The 20,646-nt window shown below is 49.6% G+C and overlaps 1 protein-coding gene across 1 annotated transcript in view; it reads left to right on the forward strand.

The window, feature by feature from the left end:
• The window catches only part of SHROOM3 (shroom family member 3), a 153,949-nt gene extending 133,826 nt beyond the window's left edge, over window positions 1-20,123 (forward strand). Inside the window, exons 5-11 of the mRNA XM_051617638.1 lie at window positions 1,069-4,324; window positions 7,318-7,394; window positions 11,403-12,308; window positions 13,547-14,062; window positions 14,781-14,931; window positions 18,748-19,020; window positions 19,679-20,123. Of these exons, the coding sequence (XP_051473598.1) occupies window positions 1,069-4,324; window positions 7,318-7,394; window positions 11,403-12,308; window positions 13,547-14,062; window positions 14,781-14,931; window positions 18,748-19,020; window positions 19,679-20,038 (5,539 nt within the window). The 3' untranslated portion in view covers window positions 20,039-20,123. The remainder of the gene's footprint in view (window positions 1-1,068; window positions 4,325-7,317; window positions 7,395-11,402; window positions 12,309-13,546; window positions 14,063-14,780; window positions 14,932-18,747; window positions 19,021-19,678) is intronic.
• The last annotated feature ends 523 nt before the right edge of the window (window positions 20,124-20,646 follow it).

The raw sequence follows: 20,646 nt of genomic DNA on the forward strand, positions 1-20,646 counted from the left end.
CACAGAAATGGAGTTTGCCTTTCCCTGTGCCAGCTGAGGCTGCAGCTTGCAGCCTGGCAAACCCAGGCTCCTCTCCATTCCTGCTTCCAGCTCTGAGCCTTGCCTTGCTGCCCTTTGCATGGGACAGCAATTTCCTTACCTGATGCTTTCCTGTGGCTCTGCACAGGGAGCTACAGAAAGTGATACCTCAGGAAGGGGAGCTGGGAACAGAGGGAAGGAAAGTGAAATCCTCTGGCTGCAGTCCCCAGTCCTCAGCAAGAGAGATTAGCCAGGGCAGACTCCACATAAACTTACGGTATCCCCACATGAGGTGTAATGAGAACTGTGGCTGGCACAAAGTGCTCCCTTCCCACTGACAGCAGGATCTCTGAATATCCTTCCTTTTAAACACATCCCTGGCAGCCACGAGTCTTCTTTCACCTCGTGTGTCCCAGAGCAGGTGCCAAGGTGTACCTGCAGCTGCTGAGCTGCATGAGGAGGTGGCTGTGAAGACTTCCTGGGGCATCCTCAGACTGTTTATTTCATTGCACCCCCACTTGCCTCCACGCACAAACACATGCATCTCTTCTCTGTCTTGTCAGTTTAGTTTTCTTGCAGCAAACAAACTATCCTTGAGACAGCTGAATTTCCAGGAAGCCTGCCAGGGCATAGCCTTCATCTCCATAAAAAGGAATGAAATGGGAAAAAAAGAAAGAGATTAGATTCCTCCCAGAACGCCTCTCCTGCTCCTCTCCTCCTCCTTGGTGGTATCAGCACTCATTCAGCTTTCCAAGTGCTTTGGATGGGTTTGATGGGTGGGTGTGATCCTCCCTGGCTCCAGAGATGCACTGTCTTTCTGTCTGCATTTCCCTCCCACCCTTTTGTGGTAAATAAGAGACATGTGTTGCAATGTCAGGCAGTTCCTCTTTGTGAACTGGGATGACTGCAAACGGGATGGAGTAAGGCCCAAATATGGGTTTTCATCTGCACTTCTCAAAACTAAACATCTTGCTTCTGAGCTCACTTATAAGTTGTTGTGCTTCTCCTCTGCTGACAGTGAGTTTTTCCTTTTCTCTTGCTCTTCTCCAGCTCTTCAACCAGCGATCTCTCTGGCTATGAGCGTGGCTATCTGAGGAGAAGCCCTGACCAGTACAGTTCCCGGGGCAGCATGGAGAGCTTGGACCACTCCTCCCCTGGCTACCACCCTTGTCACCTGTCCCCAGCCAAATCCACCAACAGCATCGACCAGCTCTCCCACCTGCACAGCAAGAGAGACTCTGCCTACAGCTCCTTCTCCACCAACTCTAGCATCCCCGAGTATCCTGCTCCTCCGTTCAGCAAGGAGCACTCCTGTTCCATGGACAGCATGCAGTCCCGAGGTGGCCTGCAGGAGGGGATGAGGCAAGCTGACATCAGGTACGTCAAGACAATCTACGATGCCCAGCGAGGGGTCTCTGAGGAGTACGAGGTGAAGTCCCCCACCTTGCTTCTGAGCTGCGAGGCCCAGGCCTCGCTGGATGTTCGTGGCCACGGCAGGCTCCACAGCTTCAGCCGGCACAACGCGGCTCCCTCCTGGGCACAGCCAGGCCAGGGCTCATTGGACAGCAAGAGCCAGCCCCCCAAGGGACCCCCCTTGCCTCCTGCTCGCAGCGACAGCTACGCAGCCATCAGGCATCACGAGAGGCCCAGCTCATGCACTGGCCTTGATCTGAACAAGCCTGGTCGAACCCAGCCAAAAGGGACCTGGCCTCCCCTTCTCGGCACCCTCTCCCAGGGACCGCTGCTGAAAACCCCTTTTGGAGAAGGGCATCTGCACACCCTGGTGGAGAAGAGCCCAGAGAGCAGCCCCACCGTGAAGCCCAAGCAGAGCTATTCCCAGCCAGCCCAGCCGGGGCAGCCCCTGCTGCCTACTGGTGTCTACCCAGTACCTTCCCCAGAGCCACACTACGCCCAGATGCCCCAGCCCTCTGCAGGCAATAATGGGATGCTTTATCCAGCCCTGGCCAAAGAAAGTGGGTACCCTCCTCCTCTTCCAGTCTCTTACGACAAGACCATGAGCAGCAGCACCGTGGGCTTTGATGAGAATGGAACCCAAAGCACTACAAACAGATCAACCATCTTCTACCAGCCCCCGGCAGCTGAGAGAAAGCACGAGGCTGTGGCAAAACTGCTCCAGCAAAATCTTCCTAGCATGGCAGGCCCAGAAGTCTGCCTGACCTCATTGAGAAAGGAGGAGTCGTTACCCCCTCACAAGGCAGTGCACAGCAACCAGGAGACCGTGAGTACTGCACAGGCCTCCAAACACAGTTTTCAAGTCCCACAGCCCCAGCCGAGGGATGTCAGTGAGAGAAAAACCCATTACCAGCCCAACGAGGACTGGACAGCTGAATCCCAGGAAGACAAGAATGGCAATGCACAGATAAGTGAGAGAAATGTTGCTGCTCACCACCAGTGGGGTCACAGCAAGACCAAGCAGTATGGCTTCTCCTCCTTGCAGAACATCCCAGATTGCTCCAGGAGGCAAAGCAGCTCAGAGCTGAAAGAGATGCAACCAGGCGAGGGTTATTCCAGGACCAAACTGTCCTTCTCAAACAGCAGCAGTAAAGAGGAGAAGGATCAGAGGGGACGGGGGCACAAGCAGTGGAGTGATGTGGACCCACAGGCCTTTGTGAGGCAGGAGGAGGAGGGCAAGAGCGTGACTCCGTTCCATGCTGCCGAGCCCAAGTGCAAAGAGCCCCCTTCTCCACAGCACCCAAAGACCTCTGATTTTGGGAGGAGCCGGCTCAGCTCCAGCAGCACTCAGAGCTTTTCCTATGGCAAACCAGACACCAACAAGCCCCGCTTCTCAGTGCTGGAGAAGGTCAACAAGTTTGAGCAGCGAGAGCAAAGCACTCCCCGGCCCCAGAGTGTTGGAGTTCCCAGCTTTGGCCAGCACTACGGGCCCAGCAGGACGAGCCAGCCCTCCAGTGCAAGATGCTCCCTGCACAGCCTGGAAGACATTAGGAGCAAGCTCCGCGAGCCCGGCCAGCTGCCCGGTGAGCCAGGCAGGGTCTCCAGTCCCTCCGTCAGGAACGGGAAGCTGGAAGAAGCTGACTGGCGTCCTGTAGAGCTGCAGATGGTGGCTTCAGTGAAGCAGGCAAGACCCAGTGAATACTACAACCTGTGTCCAGAAAATGAGATGCAAATAAGGGCAGCTCAGCTACCGAGGAGTAAAAGCACATTCCAGCTGGGAGGTGAGTCCGAGAAGGACATCCTCTGGAAGGATAACGTCCAGGATGCCCACGGGTCGCAGCTGGACACGCCATTTAACAGAGCCTACAGGAACAGCATCAAAGATGCTCAGCCCAGGGTGCTGAGAGCCACTTCCTTCCGTCGCATCAGCCCCCCGTTCGGGAGCACGCCCAGGAGGACAGCCCAGAGGCCTGCCTCGGCCCACCTGGGCGTGAGGAGCCCGGCGGCGTCTCCCCACACCCCGAAGGAGAGGCACAGCGTCACGCCGACCGAAGGCAGCCTCTGCGCCCTGGACCACGCCAGGACGCCGCACGTCCTGCGCGTCGGGGGCCGGCGGCGGCTGACGGCAGAGCAGAAGAAGCGCTCTTACTCAGAGCCAGAGAAGATGAACGAGGTGGGCATCTCCGACGGGGAGCCTTCGCCCTTCTTCCAGAAGAAGAGCATCCATTTTCTCTTCCCGGAGAACACTGTTGCTGACCGGCGTAAGATCTTTGAAAGGGAGGGCAAAGGTTCTTCCACAGCCAGCCTCTCCAAGCCCGAGCTCAAGCAGCTCCAGCAGAACGCCCTCGCCGACTACATTGAGCGCAAGACGGGCAGGCGGCCGTCCTCGCAAGACCTGGGGCTGCTGCGGGAGCGCTCCCATGGCTCCTACCTGCAGCTGGGTGGTCCGGACAGCCAGAGCCTTTCCTCCGCCTCCAGCATGAATTCCCTCCAGGACCAAAACCTGTACCGCCGGAGAGAGTCCGTAGAGCAGATATCCAGGTTGGGGCAGGTATCTTCTACGCTTCCTCCTGGGCTGATGGGCTGCTTCAACGTGAGTGGAGATGAGAAGAAAGGGCACCAGGACGGCTCGATCATGAGCCGACTGAAAACAGAAAGGTGCTGGGATTACAGAGCCAAAACAGAGCTCACCAAAGGCACGCAGACAGACCCTCTGGGCTTGCAAGGCCAGCCCTGCTACAGGAAGCAGGAGCAGGTCTTTGAAACACCCACCTCTGCCAGGAAGTCTGGGAAATCCGTCTCTGTGGAAGACTTGCTCGATAGGTATGACAATCAGACGGTCCCTGTGCATGTACGTTCCAGATCGTCTCCCACAGCGGATAAGAAGCACCAGGTATGTGCAAACTGGGTTGTGCAGGCAGGCAAGCAGAGCTCTCTGAGCCAGGGGAGAGGGGGGACATCAGAGGGCAAGCTGGTACTCGGTCGTCCCAATTACTCTACTGGTTAGAAAGAGGTTAAATGCATGGTGAGATACAGACCATTTACTGTGTTTGAATTACCAGGATGCTGTTTTAAATGTTAAGTGCTGGTGGGGTCGTGCTTCTGCTCAGCTTTCCTACTGCTGGGGCTGTTTCAGGGCTTTCAGAGATGCTGGTAGCATGCCTCTGTTCTTGCTGCTCCTGACGTCCCACCTGAGGTGGCCTCTTCTTTCCTGCCAGCATCACTGGTGGAGCACTGATGGCCTTTCTGCCAGGATCTGCGCTTCAGGTGGTGATACACTGTTTCTGCTGTTCTGCCTTAGCCCACTTCCCTGGTGCAAAGTAGGGAAGATTGCAAGCTGCTTGAAATTGCCCTGGCTCCCTCTGTGCCCACAGTGCTAGGAAATGCTGGTCGGAGGCTCTGCCAAGTAACCATTGTGTTTTGCCTCCAGCCCTGGAGGGAAACAGTGCAGAGGAAACTTAGCAGAGACCCTGGCTGCTCTTCCCATGTCCCCTGCTTGGTGGTTGGGAACTTTCCACTGATGTCAGAAATGGGGAATTTGACTGTCTGAGGATGGTAAATAGTAGAAACCGGCTAACTTCTTAAAGAACAACTTCCCAGGCTGGCTGAAATCTGTTCAGACCTATTTAGGTAACTGCAACTGGTCAAGCCACGTCGATTTACGGCAGTGGTGGGTCTGCTGCCCCATCCCTGTTTCCATTCCAGGCTCCATTCATCATAGGGAAAGGGAGAGAACAACCAAAACGTGTGGACAGGCTCCTTGCTCCACGTACTCTGAGTGTTGGGACAGTCTCATATATTAACAGGGCAACTGAGATCCAGGACATCTGCTTCTACTCTTGCGTTTGCTGCTAGCCCAGAACAGATGATCTGGGTGCAACAAAGCGGTTCTGAGTCCAGTCACGTAGAGGAGGCTCTTGGGCAGCACCTTGGAAACCTGCCAAACCAGGGTGTGGGGGAAGGAGCCATCCTCCCAAACCCCTTGTGTGCTTCATACTAACTGTCCTCCCTCGACAGACCTCAGATCCCACACTACGTTTTTAAATAGAATTTAAAAAAGCAGCATGTGAATATCGAGTGACTGGAAGGCATTTCTATAACCACTGCTGTCTCATCCCATCATCAGTATTTTTCCACACACCAGCCAGGCATCAGGCTTATGTGTGCAATTTTGTCACACTTGCTGATCATGCGAAGTCGTGTGCTTAGGAAGAGGACAGTCCTTAAGAAAGTTTGGGTGAAACACTGAGCTGCAACTCTTTCTCCACCTCCCAGAACAGTCAGAGCAGCAACGAAAGGAGGCATCCAGAAAGAGAAAAATCACTGAAATGTACTTTTAAATGTTGTGTTGGACCATGAGCAGTCCTCCTTCATTTTTACCCAGCCTCCTCTCTTGCACAGGGGACATACAGAGTAGTTAAGATTTTTATTACCCCCTTGTTGGCTCATTTGTAATCTTGCTTCTGCCTGTTGGAAGCTGAGTCGAGGAAGATGATGAAGAGCAGTGCAGACCTGCTCACAGGGTCTTAGTTCAAGTGCAGAAGAAGGGAGAGCCCTTATGGCTGTTTCCCAGAGTGATTTAGCTGTATCCACTTCTGGAATGGGGATTTAGTCCCATAGCCAGCAAGGCACTTGTGAAAAACCTGCTATCCTTGTTCAAGAAAGTATGTTTGATTTCCAGTGTGAATACACCAGTCCATAAGTGTCTGTTTGAAAGGGAAGTATATGTTTAAGTGCTCTCTTAATTGGGTTTGTTACTGAGCTGCCTCTGATACAAAACCACAGCTATAAAAGTGGGGGACAAAGCCAAAGTAACAGGGTGATCTTTTAATTTTTTTTTTATTTTTTTTTGCCTTTTCAGATTATTTTTTTGTGTGGAAAAAGTTGATTTCCAGTTTAGCAGCAGACTTCTCTGCCTCACTGTATGTTTTTCAGGACCTTGTGTACAGTGTCTGATGTTCCTTTCAGGCTGCATATAAATCACATTGCAATGTCACTGTAGGAATTTGTTTAAAGATATAAGGAATTTGATAGCCATGTGGAATGACTAGCTCTCAGTCTTCAGAACACATTCTCAGCCTGCCTTCCTCTCTGCTTTTTCAGTCTGTCTCAGCCCACGTATCTCCCAGCTCCTGGGCTCCTAAATCAAGATCTGCACTTACCCTCTGACCAAAAAAGCAAATTACTAAGGGTGTGGGGAAGGGAAGCAGTGAAATGCTCTGTGGTGGAAAGACTGTGCGGGAGAAAATACTAACCCCTTCAGAAGCAGATTTAGCATTTGCTTTCATGTCTCATAATAGTCTGGTGTCCTGTGGTGGGAGCTCTAGGGCAGAGAGAGTCAGATTCACAAAGGTATTTCAGCTGCAACATTTCTCTGGTTTTAGATGACACAAATACCAAAAGAGGAGGTGGTTCATGCGCTTTGGTTTTCAAAAGAACCAAGTGCCAAACTCTGTGATGTTTTTCAGCACCTCTGCCTGTAGCTGGAGTTTCCAGCCTTCATGGTATTCAGCATTTCAGTCCTGTTTTGGCCCTGGGCTCAGGCACAGGTTCACTGTTTCACTTCCCCAGCTAAGGCTGTTTCACTGGTGTCACAGCTTCTGGCTTGCCTGTAAAACAGAGGTGAACACCTAGATCCCTCTGATACTGTTGAGCATGTTTTTAGGACTTGCTGAGAGGTTTTAAAAAATCATTTCACTGACTAAGTCTCCTTGTTGCTCTACAGTCCATCCTGAAAAAGGCAGGCAGGACCTGGCAGGGTGGCACTGGGGTTTTCCTCCCATCTGTATGTGGCACATGCTGTGCTGTCTTCTTAGGAGACAGCAGCAGTGTTTGGTTGTTTTGTTTTACTTTCTGCTTGCTGCTCATACTGTCTTTGCACTCCAGGACCTGCTGAGAAGGGAAAGCAGTGAATTTGGCCCTATGCTGAGAGATCCTTTTTATGTGGTCAGCGCAGGAGCCAGGTAGGTACATGTTAATGTCCCCTTTGTCACTGTTGGATCAGTTCTTGCCATCCTGCTGCCAGCAGCAGTTGTTACACGTTGGCCGTGTCAATGGATGGATCCTGACAAACTAGAGAAAGAATCTGTATGGACACAGTTTGGGGTGGGCTGTGCCCAGCAGAGCTAGGAGGAGTAAGTTGCTGTGAGCTTTTTTTCACTGTGGACACTAGTTCACTATCAAGTCCTCCTTATGTCATCTTGGAGCATGTTTCTGCAGCAATTTTCCAATTATATACCTTCCAAAATGTGTTTGATCTGCTGTTAGGACTCACATCCAGATGCTATCAGAGGATTCTAAAGGAAGAAATACCTCAAAGTCCCACTCTGTCTGGTTGCCTCCCTGAAAGCAAGTGAATGTTTGTGTGGATTAAAACCAGGAGATTCCATTTCTCTTGTTGACTTGGGAGCTTCCATTTAGGCTGCTTCCCTTTGTGCAGGCAGGATGTTCTGCTCAGCAACAGGGGAGAGAGAAATGTTTTTAAAAACAGAGAAGTGTAATTATAAAACTCACAATATTAGGACTTACGTAACTATCCACTTAGTGGGTTGTTTTGAAGTTAACTAGAACTGAAGTTGATCTTGCTGTATTTACATTTAAATAATAAATAGATGCTTGCCCTAAGCTCTGAGTGCCCAAACAGCTAAGGCATATTACAGTAAAAACCACCAAGAGGGACTGAAAGAATTATTCACAAAGGAGGTCTGTTCCTCACAGACTTGCAGTGAATGTCATTCCACCCCATTGTCACAGTGGGAGTTAACACTGCAGTCTCCAGAGCTTTCACTGTGCAGCTCTAGGCCAGGGAGTGACAGCTAGAAGTAGTGGAAGGCTCCAGATCTTCCTTCTAGCTGGCCATTTTTGCCCCTAAGAAGACATAAATGTTGTTTTAGAGGGATTCAGTCTGCCTCCAGGTAAATCCTTTTATGATTCTTTAAAGCAAACTTGTTTACTTTGATTTGGTTACCTTTTAAGATTTTTTTTTCCCTAAGAGAACAATACAGCTGTTTAGTTCATCCTGCCTCCCTGTTTCTTCTAGAGATCCCATGTCATCATTCTTCTCAATAACTACTTGCTGCTTCCTTTTTTATTCTCCCAAAGTATCTTCCAAGTAATGAGATGGAACATCCAGTCTGAAAACAAGTTCGTTGGGGCACAAAATGTAGGTTTCTCATTTTTGTGCTTCACTAAGGAAAGATTATTGGTATTAACTTAGATGTTATGATGTTTCTGCTGTGTAGGCATCCTGCATGCTCTGCAAGCATGTTTCTTCTAGGACATGTGAGGTTGCTTTCCCTTCTCGATCAGAACTGGTTTTCCCAAAAGATAGAACAAAAGGATGGGAGAAGACAGGAAAAAGCCCTTGGCTCTGAGGACACAGGATACCACTATACATGCTGCAGATCACTCCTTAGGAGCCTCAGCTGCTGAGTGATTTTTCTTACCTTACTGCATCTGAAATGACCTGAAAGAGAATGGGCAAGAGTTCTGGAAGCCAGAGGTTTGGAGGCCAGAGTGCTCTGCTGGTGCACTGCTGAAGACGGTAGAAGTTTGAGATCTAACTCTTAGTGAGAACAAGATCTGAGTCCTCCACAGACTGAAAGGGACAATTAGACCAGGACCTTACTCATGTGTCGATGATTCACAGTAGGAGTTCCACTAGGAGCATACTGTTGAGCATTCCCCTGCCCCAGTGGGAATACTCCATAGTCTGGGTCATACAGGATTGTTGTAGCATCTTTGATCCATCCCTTAAGTGATGCAATTTTTGTGTATCCTGTGATTGTCAGCCCAAAATAGCTGGTTTTCTAGCCAGGCCTCTCACCTCTAACCATCACCTTCCTACTGCTGTCTGCAGCACGTTCCATCCACAGACCCTTCAGGGAAGGCAATAGCGAGCAGTTAGAATTATGCTTTTGAGTTTCCTTGGGACATAGCTGTGTGTTGTGCTGGAGAGGAGATGAGAACAACCCTAACACCTCTCTTGCTCAAGAAGAAAAACTGTCAAATGGTGAAGTTACGGAAAACCTGGTCAGCAATCTCTTGGCCCAGTCACACATGCTCCATAACTTAGGCTCCGTGCTCCTGCGCTGCTCCCCAGGTGTCCTACAATAGCTGTCTCCTCAGCATTGGTGGCAACGGTGGTTGCCCCACCAGTTTTGGAACCCACAATTGCTTCCACAGTAGGAGAGATCTGTCAATTAGAGAATTACCAGCTGGCGTTCCTGACAAACACTGAGCATCCAAAAAGAAGACACATTGCTACTGTCCAGGAACCACAGACAATACCAAGGGCAGACTGTCTGGGAAGTGTCCCCAGCCCCAGGCAAAGCCTGCCAAGGTCTGTTCTCAGTTACACCAGAGTGAAGCCGGAACGACCCATGTCTCAGAGTTCTTAATTTGTACCAGTGTCTCTGAGAGCAAATCTGGGGCAAAAGTCTCAAAGAACACAGATTGGCAGTGTTGGATTATTTGAACACTACATCTCAAGGACAGAAAATATAGTGGTAGTAGAGCTTTAGTGTATTTTGTTGGTCCATGGTGTGGCCTCATGTCTTCAGGCCATCTTCTCTTGCATCTGCTAGTGCCATTATTACTGCTCACTTGGTTTTCTAGCTAAATAGTCGTACAGGCAGGGAGGGTTGGCTGAGTATTCTGAGCAGGAGCCTCACTTCAAAGGCCTGACACTGTTTCTCAGACTTACATGAGAACATCTTAAAAGACCTGAAAGCAATAAGACCTCACTCAGAGTGTTGTGTCCAGTTCTGGGCTCCCCAGTTCCAGAGGGACAGGGATCTACTGGAGAGAGTCCAACAGAGGCTACAAGCGTGATGAAGGGGCTGGAACACCTGCCTTAAGAGGAAAGGCTGAGAGACCTGGGGCTGTTCAGTCTAGAGAGGAGAAGACTGAGGGGGATCTAGTTAATGTCTATCAATACATGAGGGCAGCAAGAAGGCAGGGACAAGCTCTTGTCACTTGTGCCCTGTGACAGGACGAGGGGCAATGGATTCAAACTCGAGCACAGGAAGTTCCAGCTCAACATGAGGAAGAACTTCTTCACTGTGAGGGTGACAGAGCCCTGGGACAGGCTGCCCAGAGAGGCTGTGGAGTCTCCTTCTCTGGAGACTTTCAAGGCCTGTTTGGATGCCTTTCTGAGTGATCTGCCCTGGTTTGGTTTTGGTCCTGCTCTGGCAGGGGGGTTGGACTTGATGATCTTCCAAGGTCCCTTCCAACCCCTAATATTCTGTGATTCTGCTGGCTTTGCTGCTGGACCATCTGTTTGCAGTTGAAGTGTATTTGCTTTGGTTTTTATAGCACCTGCCTATCTGAGTAAAGATCTTTTATTTTTTTCTAACAGGATTCCAAGGTTGTCAGAGCTTTTTTATTTATTTATTTTCTGCAGTCAAAATAGTGCATTTTTGGGCTTCACTTTGTTCTTGGAGACAGCTGAATCACTTTAGTGGCATCTTTCCAAAAGAAGCAGATAGTGTTAATGGGAATTTTTGGCTCATAAAACTGAAATTTCTAAAATTGTCAGCAATTGAGAGTAGAGTTTCATGGTAGATACTGTCAAGTGGTCTTTCTTACATCAGTCCCTACTAGCCTCATCTGTAACAAACAAAATTCAAAGCTGGAAGGGAAGCCAGTCAGATAGGTTTTCTTATTATTATTTTTCTGTGAGGTTAATTGCTGTGATGCTTGCTACGTGCGTGCACGTGTGTGTGATCTAGCACACACTGATGATGACGGGAGAGGGTGAGTGGGAATGGCTCTGACTCTGTGTCCCCAGCATGAGTAGACTGGAATTTACTACCAGTTTCAAAGCACAACTTCACCTCACCTACATCACCAGGCACTGACTCAGACATCTGATACGGTTGCAGAATTTGCTCGTAAAGGTGGTGCACAATATCTTCTCTTGCTCATTTATCAGTGATTAATTTTATGGTGGTCTGTTGCTTGGTTTTCAGGTCTTCCAGCAAGAAAGAAAGAAGCCAGTCTGAAAAAATGGCATTCATAAGTTATTATCCCCGTCCTCACCACAGCAGCGAGATTGTCACCGGGTCGTCACTGATGGAGAGCCACAAGCTCTCAGAACTTTCCAGGCCAGATAGCAGGACTTCTGCAGTTGTTCCATCCCCAACAGAGGCCAGGAGTCACTACCCTGAGCAAAAGCAAGGCTTTAAGCCCTTGTTCCTTAACCTTACTCCTTCCGGATCTGGCCAGGCCTCCCCTAATAAACCCCCCCAGACTCCCTCAGACTGCCAGACTACAGGTGATGGCCAGGCTGTGAGACAGCACCACACCAAGCGAGATGCTGAGGGCAGTGGTCGTGCTCAGGCACAGCCTTTGGATGCTGTCCAGGATAAATCCCCCGAGACTCTCACAGAAGAAGCGATGTGGAGGAGGAGAGCCGGGCTGCTTCACAGATCCCTCCCACCCAAAGTGGTGTGGGCTCAATCAGTCAAAGACAACAGCTACCCAAGGGCTACCGTGTCTTCTCCAACCGCTGGGCCAAAGTTCTTCCAGAGGTGGCAGTCCCTGCCCACGCAGAGCAGCACTTCTTCTGACCCAGAAACTCCTTCTCCCCAGGGGATAACCCATCTCCGGATCTCGGAGTCGGGCCTGCAGCTCACCCCCCCACCATCCCTGCAGGACGATGAAGACGACGAGGTGTTTGTCATGCCTTCCCAGCCCGCTGCTGGGGCTCCCCCCTTCTCACCCCCACTGCCATCCGGTCCTCTTCCTGAGCCGAGCTCTTGCACTTCTGCCAATGGCCCTGAGGAATTCCCACCTCCTCCCCCACCGGCGGCGCTTGAGGGGAATGGGGCAGCTGGAGACAAATCCAGCAGGCTCACGGAGGAGGCCAAAGTGAGGTAAGGCTGCGAGCTGCCTCGGGCATTGCAGGGCCATATACAGTAAGATATGCAGGGCTCTAGACCAGTGGGACTGACCTCTGCAGCTGCCACCACCCAGCCACAGCTGCTGGCTGAGCACAGAGCTTGCAGGGGAGCACACACGTAAGGGGAGAGGGACAGACAGATGGACTCGCTGCCACTGGACTTTGCTGGCTGCCAAGTGATGTTGGCCAGGGCAGGGCACAAAGCAGAAAGGCTTTGTGGGCCTGTCAGCAGGTGTGCTGACAGGTGCTCTGTAAGCAAGGCAAAGGGGAGAGGAACTATGCTGGTTTCATTCTCCCTGCAGTTCCTGTGTGGATTTCAGTGGAGTTCCTTCTTAGTCACTCCAGCATGAAGAGTGAAAATGGCTGCTGAGTCCTTCCAGTTACTGGTTGTTGAGAGAGAACTATGAGAATCCATGACAGTTTTTTCCAAACAGTTAAAGTTTCCCAGAATACATTTTAGACCTGGCACAAAATAATGCTGTTATGAAACAGTGACCATCTGCCAAGAAGTGACAACACAAATATGTCACAGTAACACCCTATAGAGAATTTTCCCTGAAGGATAGGACTTTGGGCTAGGTGCCCAGCTGGTTTAACTCGGCACAGCTTCTCTCACTCCCAAGGAGCTGTTCCGACTTCCATCCAGGAAGAATCTGGCTGGGGTTGTGGTAGTGATTGGCTTTTCCAACGTGAAAAGAACAAAGGAGTACGGGCTGCTAAGGATGGTACTCCCAGGTGGTGAGACTCAGTGTCCCCAGCCTGCCAGCAGCAGAAAACAAGCTGGCATGTCATTCTCTAGTTCCTTCTCTGTTGGAAAGACAAAACAGCAGTGTCCAGGCTGAGAGGACAATACACTTCTGGTGTCAGCAACTACATACTGAGGACAGTTAAACATTGGAATAGTCTCCCAAGGAAAGTGCTATTACCCCACGCTTTACAGTCTGAAGTCTCAGCTTGACAGGGTGCTGAGCCACTTCATGCAAACTGTCATAGTACCTAGAAAGGTTGGACCAGATGATGATCCCTGAGGTCCCTTCCAACCTGGCATTCTGTGATTCTATGATACTGTGGACCTTTCCATGCTGAAGTAAGAGTCAAAAATAAGTGAGCAAGAAGGAAAACTTATTTGTCCTAGGCCTTCACCATGTGTTTACAATGGTCCCGTGTGATAAGTTTTATCTTCATCTCACAGAATTTTTCTGTCCATAGCAGCTTCAAAAGCTTTCCCAAAGCCTTGGCTGAGAGGGAGATAACAGGGTTGGGCACCAGTATCGACGAAAATAATTGGTCACTGTCACCACCTGCATCAGAGAGGACTAGCTCTCCGTCTGCTGTGGACAAGCAGCAACAGTTACCTGCTGCTTCTGAAGGGCCTCAAAGTGCTGATGGAAAGCCCATAACTCAACTTGAAGGCAACCACAGAGAGCCAGCAGTCATCACTGGAGGGTCAGAACACGGCAGCCTGGACTCCCAGACACTCAGCGCAGCACCTCCGGTGAAGACAAAGGAAAAGACTCCAGAGGATATTAAATCAGAGGCTCTAGCAAAAGAAATTGTCCACAGGGACAAGTCTCTGGCTGATATCCTGGATCCAGATTCCAAAATGAAGACAACCATGGACTTAATGGAAGGGCTTTTCCCCAGTGGAACCAGCTTGCTGAAGGAGAACAACCTGAAGAGGAAGAAGACGCAGAAGAAAGCTAGCAGGACAGTGGTGGAAGATGACATGTAAGCACTCCTTGTTTGGGTCATGGGCTGATGAGGTTCTAACTGAGTTTTTCAGTTCCCAGGTGTGAGGACCGGCAGGACATTTTTGAATGCTCTTTCTCCTGAGCCCAGCTGGATGCTTGGGCTTTGAGCTCACCTCTCTGGGCTGGGCCAGCAATGCTGGGCTTGGGCAGGAAACAGTCTCTGGAGATGTTACTTGATTTTGCTATCTTAACCATTTTAATCTGCAGCAATTTAGTCCAAAGCACAGTCACAGAGATAGGAGGGTAAATTCAGGGCCAAAGCAGTGATGGGCAGAGAGATAATGAGTGGCCACATTTTGGAAGGAGGGACGTGGGCACCTGCTTATTAAAGGGGGATACAAAGATCAGCCTGAGTCCTCCAGTGTGTTTTGTATTTTTAAGATAGAGACTCCCAAGTGACAGCTGGAGAACCATACAGAAATAAGTTGTAATGTGCTATGCCAGATAAGATGGTGAGTCCATGACCTGCTGAGCAGGATCAGATCCCTTAGGGAGTTGTTAGCTGGGCAACATGTAAGCTGAGCAGCTGTGCTGTTCTGGTCACGGGAGAGACATGAATGCAGCTGACATGCACCCTCTGATGGCAGGAATTGGTCGTTAGTGATCCTGGGAAGGTACCAAAGAGGGAGTGCTGGATGTAGGCATGGGAAAAAGTCAGGCTCAGACTGAACTCCTTTTTCTTCACTGTGGTGTAGAAGAGAAGAAAAGGAAGCTTCTGTAACCCTGGTCAGCTGTCCTGCTTATTACAGTGTTTCAGCACCCAAAGCAGAACTGCTGAATAAAATCAAGGACTTGCCAGAAGAAGCAGGTGAGGAAGAGGAGCTGCTGGACATCAATGAAAAGAAGGTAAATTCAGCACACACCCCCATTTGGTGGCTACATTCCTGAAATAATAATAAGCCCTAAAGTAAAGTGCATTTCTATTTGATGTCACCTTTTGGCAGTCCCAAGTTGAGTGGTAGCTGGGTGCATTTAGGCCACCCTGTGAAGCCTCATTCGGGTGACACAGGCTGAACAAAGAGAGTTAATCTGAGTCCTCCCTGCAAATTTGAGTACACATCTCACACAACCCTGAGGTGGGCCTGTCTTCTGCCCTGTGCTGAGCATTCAGGTTTTTAAGAGGCAGTCCTAGTGCAAGGAAAATGGAGAGATGAAGTGGCATGAAGGACAGCTGGGGTTAGAAACAGGAAGTTTCACAGGAGTGTGTGAGGTTTTGCCCCAGGATTTTCCTCTTCAGTGAAGCCAGTTTGCCAGTTTTACCTGCTCTTTGCACTCGCTGCCTCCAAAGACACATCAGTTACTCTTTTTCCCCCACACTTCATTGTTGCACTGACCTGAAAGCCATGTGCACCTCAGCAACTCAGTCAGCACAACCTCAGTGTGATGACTTGAGTGGGAGGAGAGCAGGGCAGGAGAGGAGGACACATTTCCTCTTCTGGTTGCAGCTCCATTTCACTGAGGGATGGCCCCTGCAGTTCTTGCTGTAGGCTTGGAGCTCTGTCTTCCAGGGCTTTTGCAGGGCCTTCTAATTTGCTCCTGTGGTTGTCTCACATTGCTTACCTGGTAATTACAGACATGCCATGGAGCTCATAAATCCCAAGGAGCCACGGGCAGGTACTTGCCTGTCTGTGCCTCCCTTCACACACCTACTACCTTCGTGTCCAGCTGTGTCTGCCTGTAAATTTAAAACATCCTACATTGCATGGCCCATTTTTCATGCTCTTTGTACAACACCAGTTCAAACATACTGAAGGACAGAAGTACTTGTGCAAGTCCCATATGATGTAAATATAGTACTTAATTCTTAAAGAAAGGCTGCCAAGCTCAGCCTCTCTGTCAAAGTGCAGAGAATTCATGTGTCTCTAGCACAACTCCACATTTTTTCTCTGGGTCTTTCTCCCCATGCCAAGTTTAAAAAAGCTGAGATGGGAGGCTGGGTGGTGTTTGGGAGTCTGCAATGTGTCCTGCAGCCCTGGCTTGGAGAGTTCAGCTCTCTCTTTCATGCTGCCTTATTATTTCTGTACTCAGCTTTTATCTGCTAAGCTGTATCTGCTCCCACTAGACTTTAATACAATGACAGCTAGAATGGGACCTCCCTCAAACTGCTCTGTAACACAAATTATCTGTAGTGAGTGAATAGATTAGCCCCATTTTGGGGAGCATCTGAGATGCAGGTAGGACCCTGTCAGGTCTCTTAAGAGCTGTCATACCATGTCACTGGAATGGGTCAGAGACACCTGCCATCTCTTATTTCTGTGGTTCTACACAGATTCTGGGCAGCAGGGCTTCACAGATAGATCATGCATGTGTTGCTGATCAGAAGCATTTGCCTAAGGCCTTTGTCTGCTGCTTTAACAATCTGGCCCAAGCCACTGGTTACAGAGCACCCAAGCTTCAGAGGTAGTCACAGCCCCTGCCATGTCCATAGCCCTCCGTAGATTCTTGGGGTGCTCTTCACTTCAAAACCAGCTGCCAGCTTATACCAACAGGAAAGGTAGGGAGTCCTTAAACAAGACCAGGGTGCTGCTGCAAGGAGCTGGTGGGCATGCTGCAAGCACCTGACAGGCTGGCAAGTAGATGTCCTGCCATGAAGGAGAAGCCCCAGGCCTCAAACGTTACATTTGCATGGAAGACAGAAATACATGGGAGTGATGAGGCCCAGACAGCAAGATCTGCCTGGCACGTTTGTTGATGGTCTGTGTGAAGTAACATTTGCACAGGCATTGTCAGAGAAGGCCGCTATGCTGAGTGGTCATTTGGATAACCCGAGCTCGTTTCCATTCTAAGTGTGCAAAGGAGCTGTGTTGCTTGGCACTTGGGATCGCAGGAGAGCCAATGATTAATGAACACAAGGCAAGGATTTTGCAGTCCTTGCCCAGCTCCCGTGCCTTCAGAACAAAGGTAGGTTGCTCCCAGCAGCCCTGTAGCCTCCTGCTACAGCTGGAGGGCAGGTCTGCACCTTGAGCAGAGCTCCCAGAGCGGTGAGGAACGAGTGGCCAGTTCTGAGCAGCTCAGACTTCCTGAAAACCTGTCGACATTAATGCCAGGCTTTGTGTCCAGCCTGTAGAGTCTGGCTGCAAAGTTCCCCCCCCAGCATTATAACCGTTGGAAATGGGTCCCTTCTCTTGCTCCTCAGGATTCGGTCCAACAATCAACTGATAAGGACCTGGCATCTTTATTTTGAAGGTGGCATTAGCATAGTAGGCACAGGGAAGGGGAAGTGTTGGTCCATGTCTCTGGGTGTGCTACCTGTCCCTACTGAGAGGAGAATCCAAAGTAAAGGAGTTTCAGTTGTCCCTTCTCCTAGCAGGTGGGATTTAGTCCCACCTTTGCTTTCCTCTCCCCCTGAACTACACTGTTAACAAGTGGCATGACTGGGCAGCCCTTCCTGCACAAGCCTGGCACTGCACATTTGTTTTAAGAGAATATTACTCCCATTTACTCAGCCTTTGCCTATCTGTGGAAGCGGCCAGTGGACTGACTGTAGCCCAGCCATAAACCCACAGGCAGAGTGTACCCTCTAGTGGTGTCTGCCTCAACAGTGCTGCTAACCCTGGGTGCTGAACCGGCTTTCTGCACCCCAGGTGACCTGTCACCCCTGGGGAGAAGAGCAATTCGGAGCAACCCCCAGCCTCTCCTGGGTCTGGAGAGCCTTTCTTCTCTGAATCAGGCCACCTTCCTACTTGAAATTACTGCCAGTTTGGATGGAAAGAAAGAAAACTCAGTAAACTCTGAGAGAATATCTGTAGGCAACCTTGTGATTTACTTCTGTTTCATCCTGCAGTGTCTGTGTGCAGAGTAACATGTAACATACACATAGTGGTGCCTCAGCAGTGCATAAACTGAAGAGACTGAAAATACCCAACCCTTGTATGAAGAGCTTTTCCTGCTCTCTGTGCTAAATGGGAACAATAATTGCAAGCCCCAGGGCATCATGCTTCTGCTTTTGCATATGTCTTTCCCCTAAATCCTAACAGAAATCAGGATCTCCAGCATATGTGCAGCACTGCTGTTCCTGGAATAACTGAACCCGGGGGGCCTCCTTTTCTTTGGCAGTGAAACAATTGCCAGCAGTTTCACAAAGTGGGAGTGTTCTCTCCATGTCTTTGCTCAGTCACCAGGTAAATTTAGAGCATCTCTGGAGTAAATGCTCTCACTTGATGCCCTCTGCATGAGGCTGGGCCTGCACAGCCAGGGAGTTTTGGTCACAGCTGAATTTGAGGCTTGCACCTCAACACTGAACCCAGTTGTTTTGTACAGTTCTGAGTTGTAAAAAATACAACATCCAAACAAGAAATTTCAGGCTGGGGTTGGGAATATGCTGGAGATTTGTCTGTAGCTCTTTTGACTCAGAGACTTTAAAGAACATACATCTTTCAGTAGCTGGGTATCAGGATGTGGCACACTAAACCAGGTGTCTCCTTTGTAAATATTCATTGGTGACAGAACAAACATACCTTCCTGTAGTCTGATCAGGTGTTCAGATTACCACCTAGATGTGGAATTTCAGAGTTCTTTGTGTTTCTTCCTTAATGTCTTTTTCATCAGCTCTTGCTGACTTGACCCGGCTCCTCAGGAACTGAAGCTGTAGCCTCTTGTTGTCACCCACGCAAGCAGGGTGATGATCGTGGTAACGACCCACGTGTGTTTCCCTTCTGACAGGCTGAGCTCATCGGCAGCTTGACCCACAAACTGGAAATCCTGAAGGAAGCCAAGGAGGGCCTGCTTGCAGACATTAAGATGAATAATGCCCTTGGCGAGGAGGTGGAGCTGCTGATCAGCGAGCTATGCAAACCTAACGAGTTTGACAAGTACAAGATGTTCATTGGCGATTTGGACAAGGTGGTGAACCTCCTGCTGTCCCTCTCAGGACGCCTGGCCCGCGTAGAGAACGTTCTGAGTAGTCTAGGAGAAAACGCCAACAGTGAAGAGAGGGTATGTATCTGCACAGCCATAGAGTCTTGGCCTTTTGTGGGCTGTGGGACAGCAGCAGTTGCAAGAACATGCTTGCATAAGCTGGGAGCTCCAAAGGCTCCCAGGAAGGCAGATGTCTTAGTGCTTATGTACCAGCACTAGCAAACATGGTCTCTCCCTGGGAATCTTGGTCCCAGTTTGTACAGTTTGTATAAAAGTCTCAGATCCTGTGGGTTTTGCCTCAAACCAGAATGGCCATGTTCAGGACAGCATGTCTGGGACCCACAGCTGGAGGAAAGGCTCCATGGTGGTGTGGGTCATGGAACAACACCCTGCTTTTTGCCTCAGTTGAAGCCCCATTTTAACATTCTTTGGGTGGCTGTGAGAGACAAAGCAGGATTTTTCTGGTAGTTGTGGCTTTCAAGCAAGTTCCACTGACTTTCTTGGAGCACTTTCTGCCCCCATTGACTAGAATATTCAAGGTCTGATTCAGCTGGATTCACAGTCAGTCCATAATGAGGAATCCATCCTCCTACCCCAGGGTTTTGACTGCGTGTCTGGGAGTTTAGCAGCCATCCTGCCTCCCCAGAGGCAGCAAACATGGTGCTGGGGGGAAGGAGAGAGGGGACCAATGAGTTGGTTGCTGCTGACACTAAAGCACTCTCTCTGGTGTGTGCAGAGCTCACTGAATGAGAAGAGGAAAGTGCTGGCTGGCCAGCACGAAGATGCCCGGGAACTGAAGGAAAACCTTGACCGTCGAGAACGGGTGGTCTTGGAGATCCTGGGCAACTACCTCTCTGAGGAACAGCTCCAGGATTACCAGCACTTTGTAAAGATGAAGTCTGCGCTCCTCATAGAACAGCGAGAGCTAGATGATAAAATCAAGCTGGGTGAGGAACAGCTCAAGTGCCTGATGGAAAGCCTCCCCAGGGACTTCACGCCCAGGGACGCCACAGCAGCAGCTGCCCTGGCTGCAGCACTCGCTACCTCCGCCCGGGTCGGTGGTAAAACACCTCCAGTGGTCTCTTCCCCACTCTGACCTTTCCCAGGTGGACCTGGGAGTGCAGTCCTCCTGCTTGAGTCTGTTTCATCCAAGTACTTGGCAGATGGTTCTCTACAAAGACAGAAAGGAGACAGGTTGAAAACAAGATTTTGACGCAGGAAAGAAATAGCAGTAGTAAAGGTTTGATTTTCCTTTCCTCCCACTTCTGCTTCCTGGAAATTTAAGTCGATGTGGAGGGAAATCTCCTCCTGCCAGAGATCAGGAAGGGTCTCATGAGAATTAAACACATTACTTTTAATAAAAAACATGACCTCCTGTCTTCCCTCCCTTTCCTGCCTACCTGACACCTCATTAAATAATGAAGGATCTAAAAGAATGAAGCCTTAAAAATAAAAACAACCCAGTCTATTGAACATTATTGATATTTATATTTTTTAAAGAACAAGACAGAATGTGTAAGTTTTTGTACATATGCTAATCAGTTTCTTAATTCTACTTTGTTGTATGTAGAAAAGACATTTAATTTTGTATTTTGTGAAAACCTTAACAAAAAGAGGGAACCCCAAAGATAGTTGTGCGTAAGCTTGGAACATCTCTTTGTGGTTTTGTTGCTGTTGTTGTTGTTGGTTTTTTATATAATAAAG

This window comes from Apus apus, chromosome 4, assembly GCF_020740795.1.
Source record: "Apus apus isolate bApuApu2 chromosome 4, bApuApu2.pri.cur, whole genome shotgun sequence".
Taxonomy (NCBI): Eukaryota; Metazoa; Chordata; class Aves; order Apodiformes; family Apodidae; genus Apus; species Apus apus.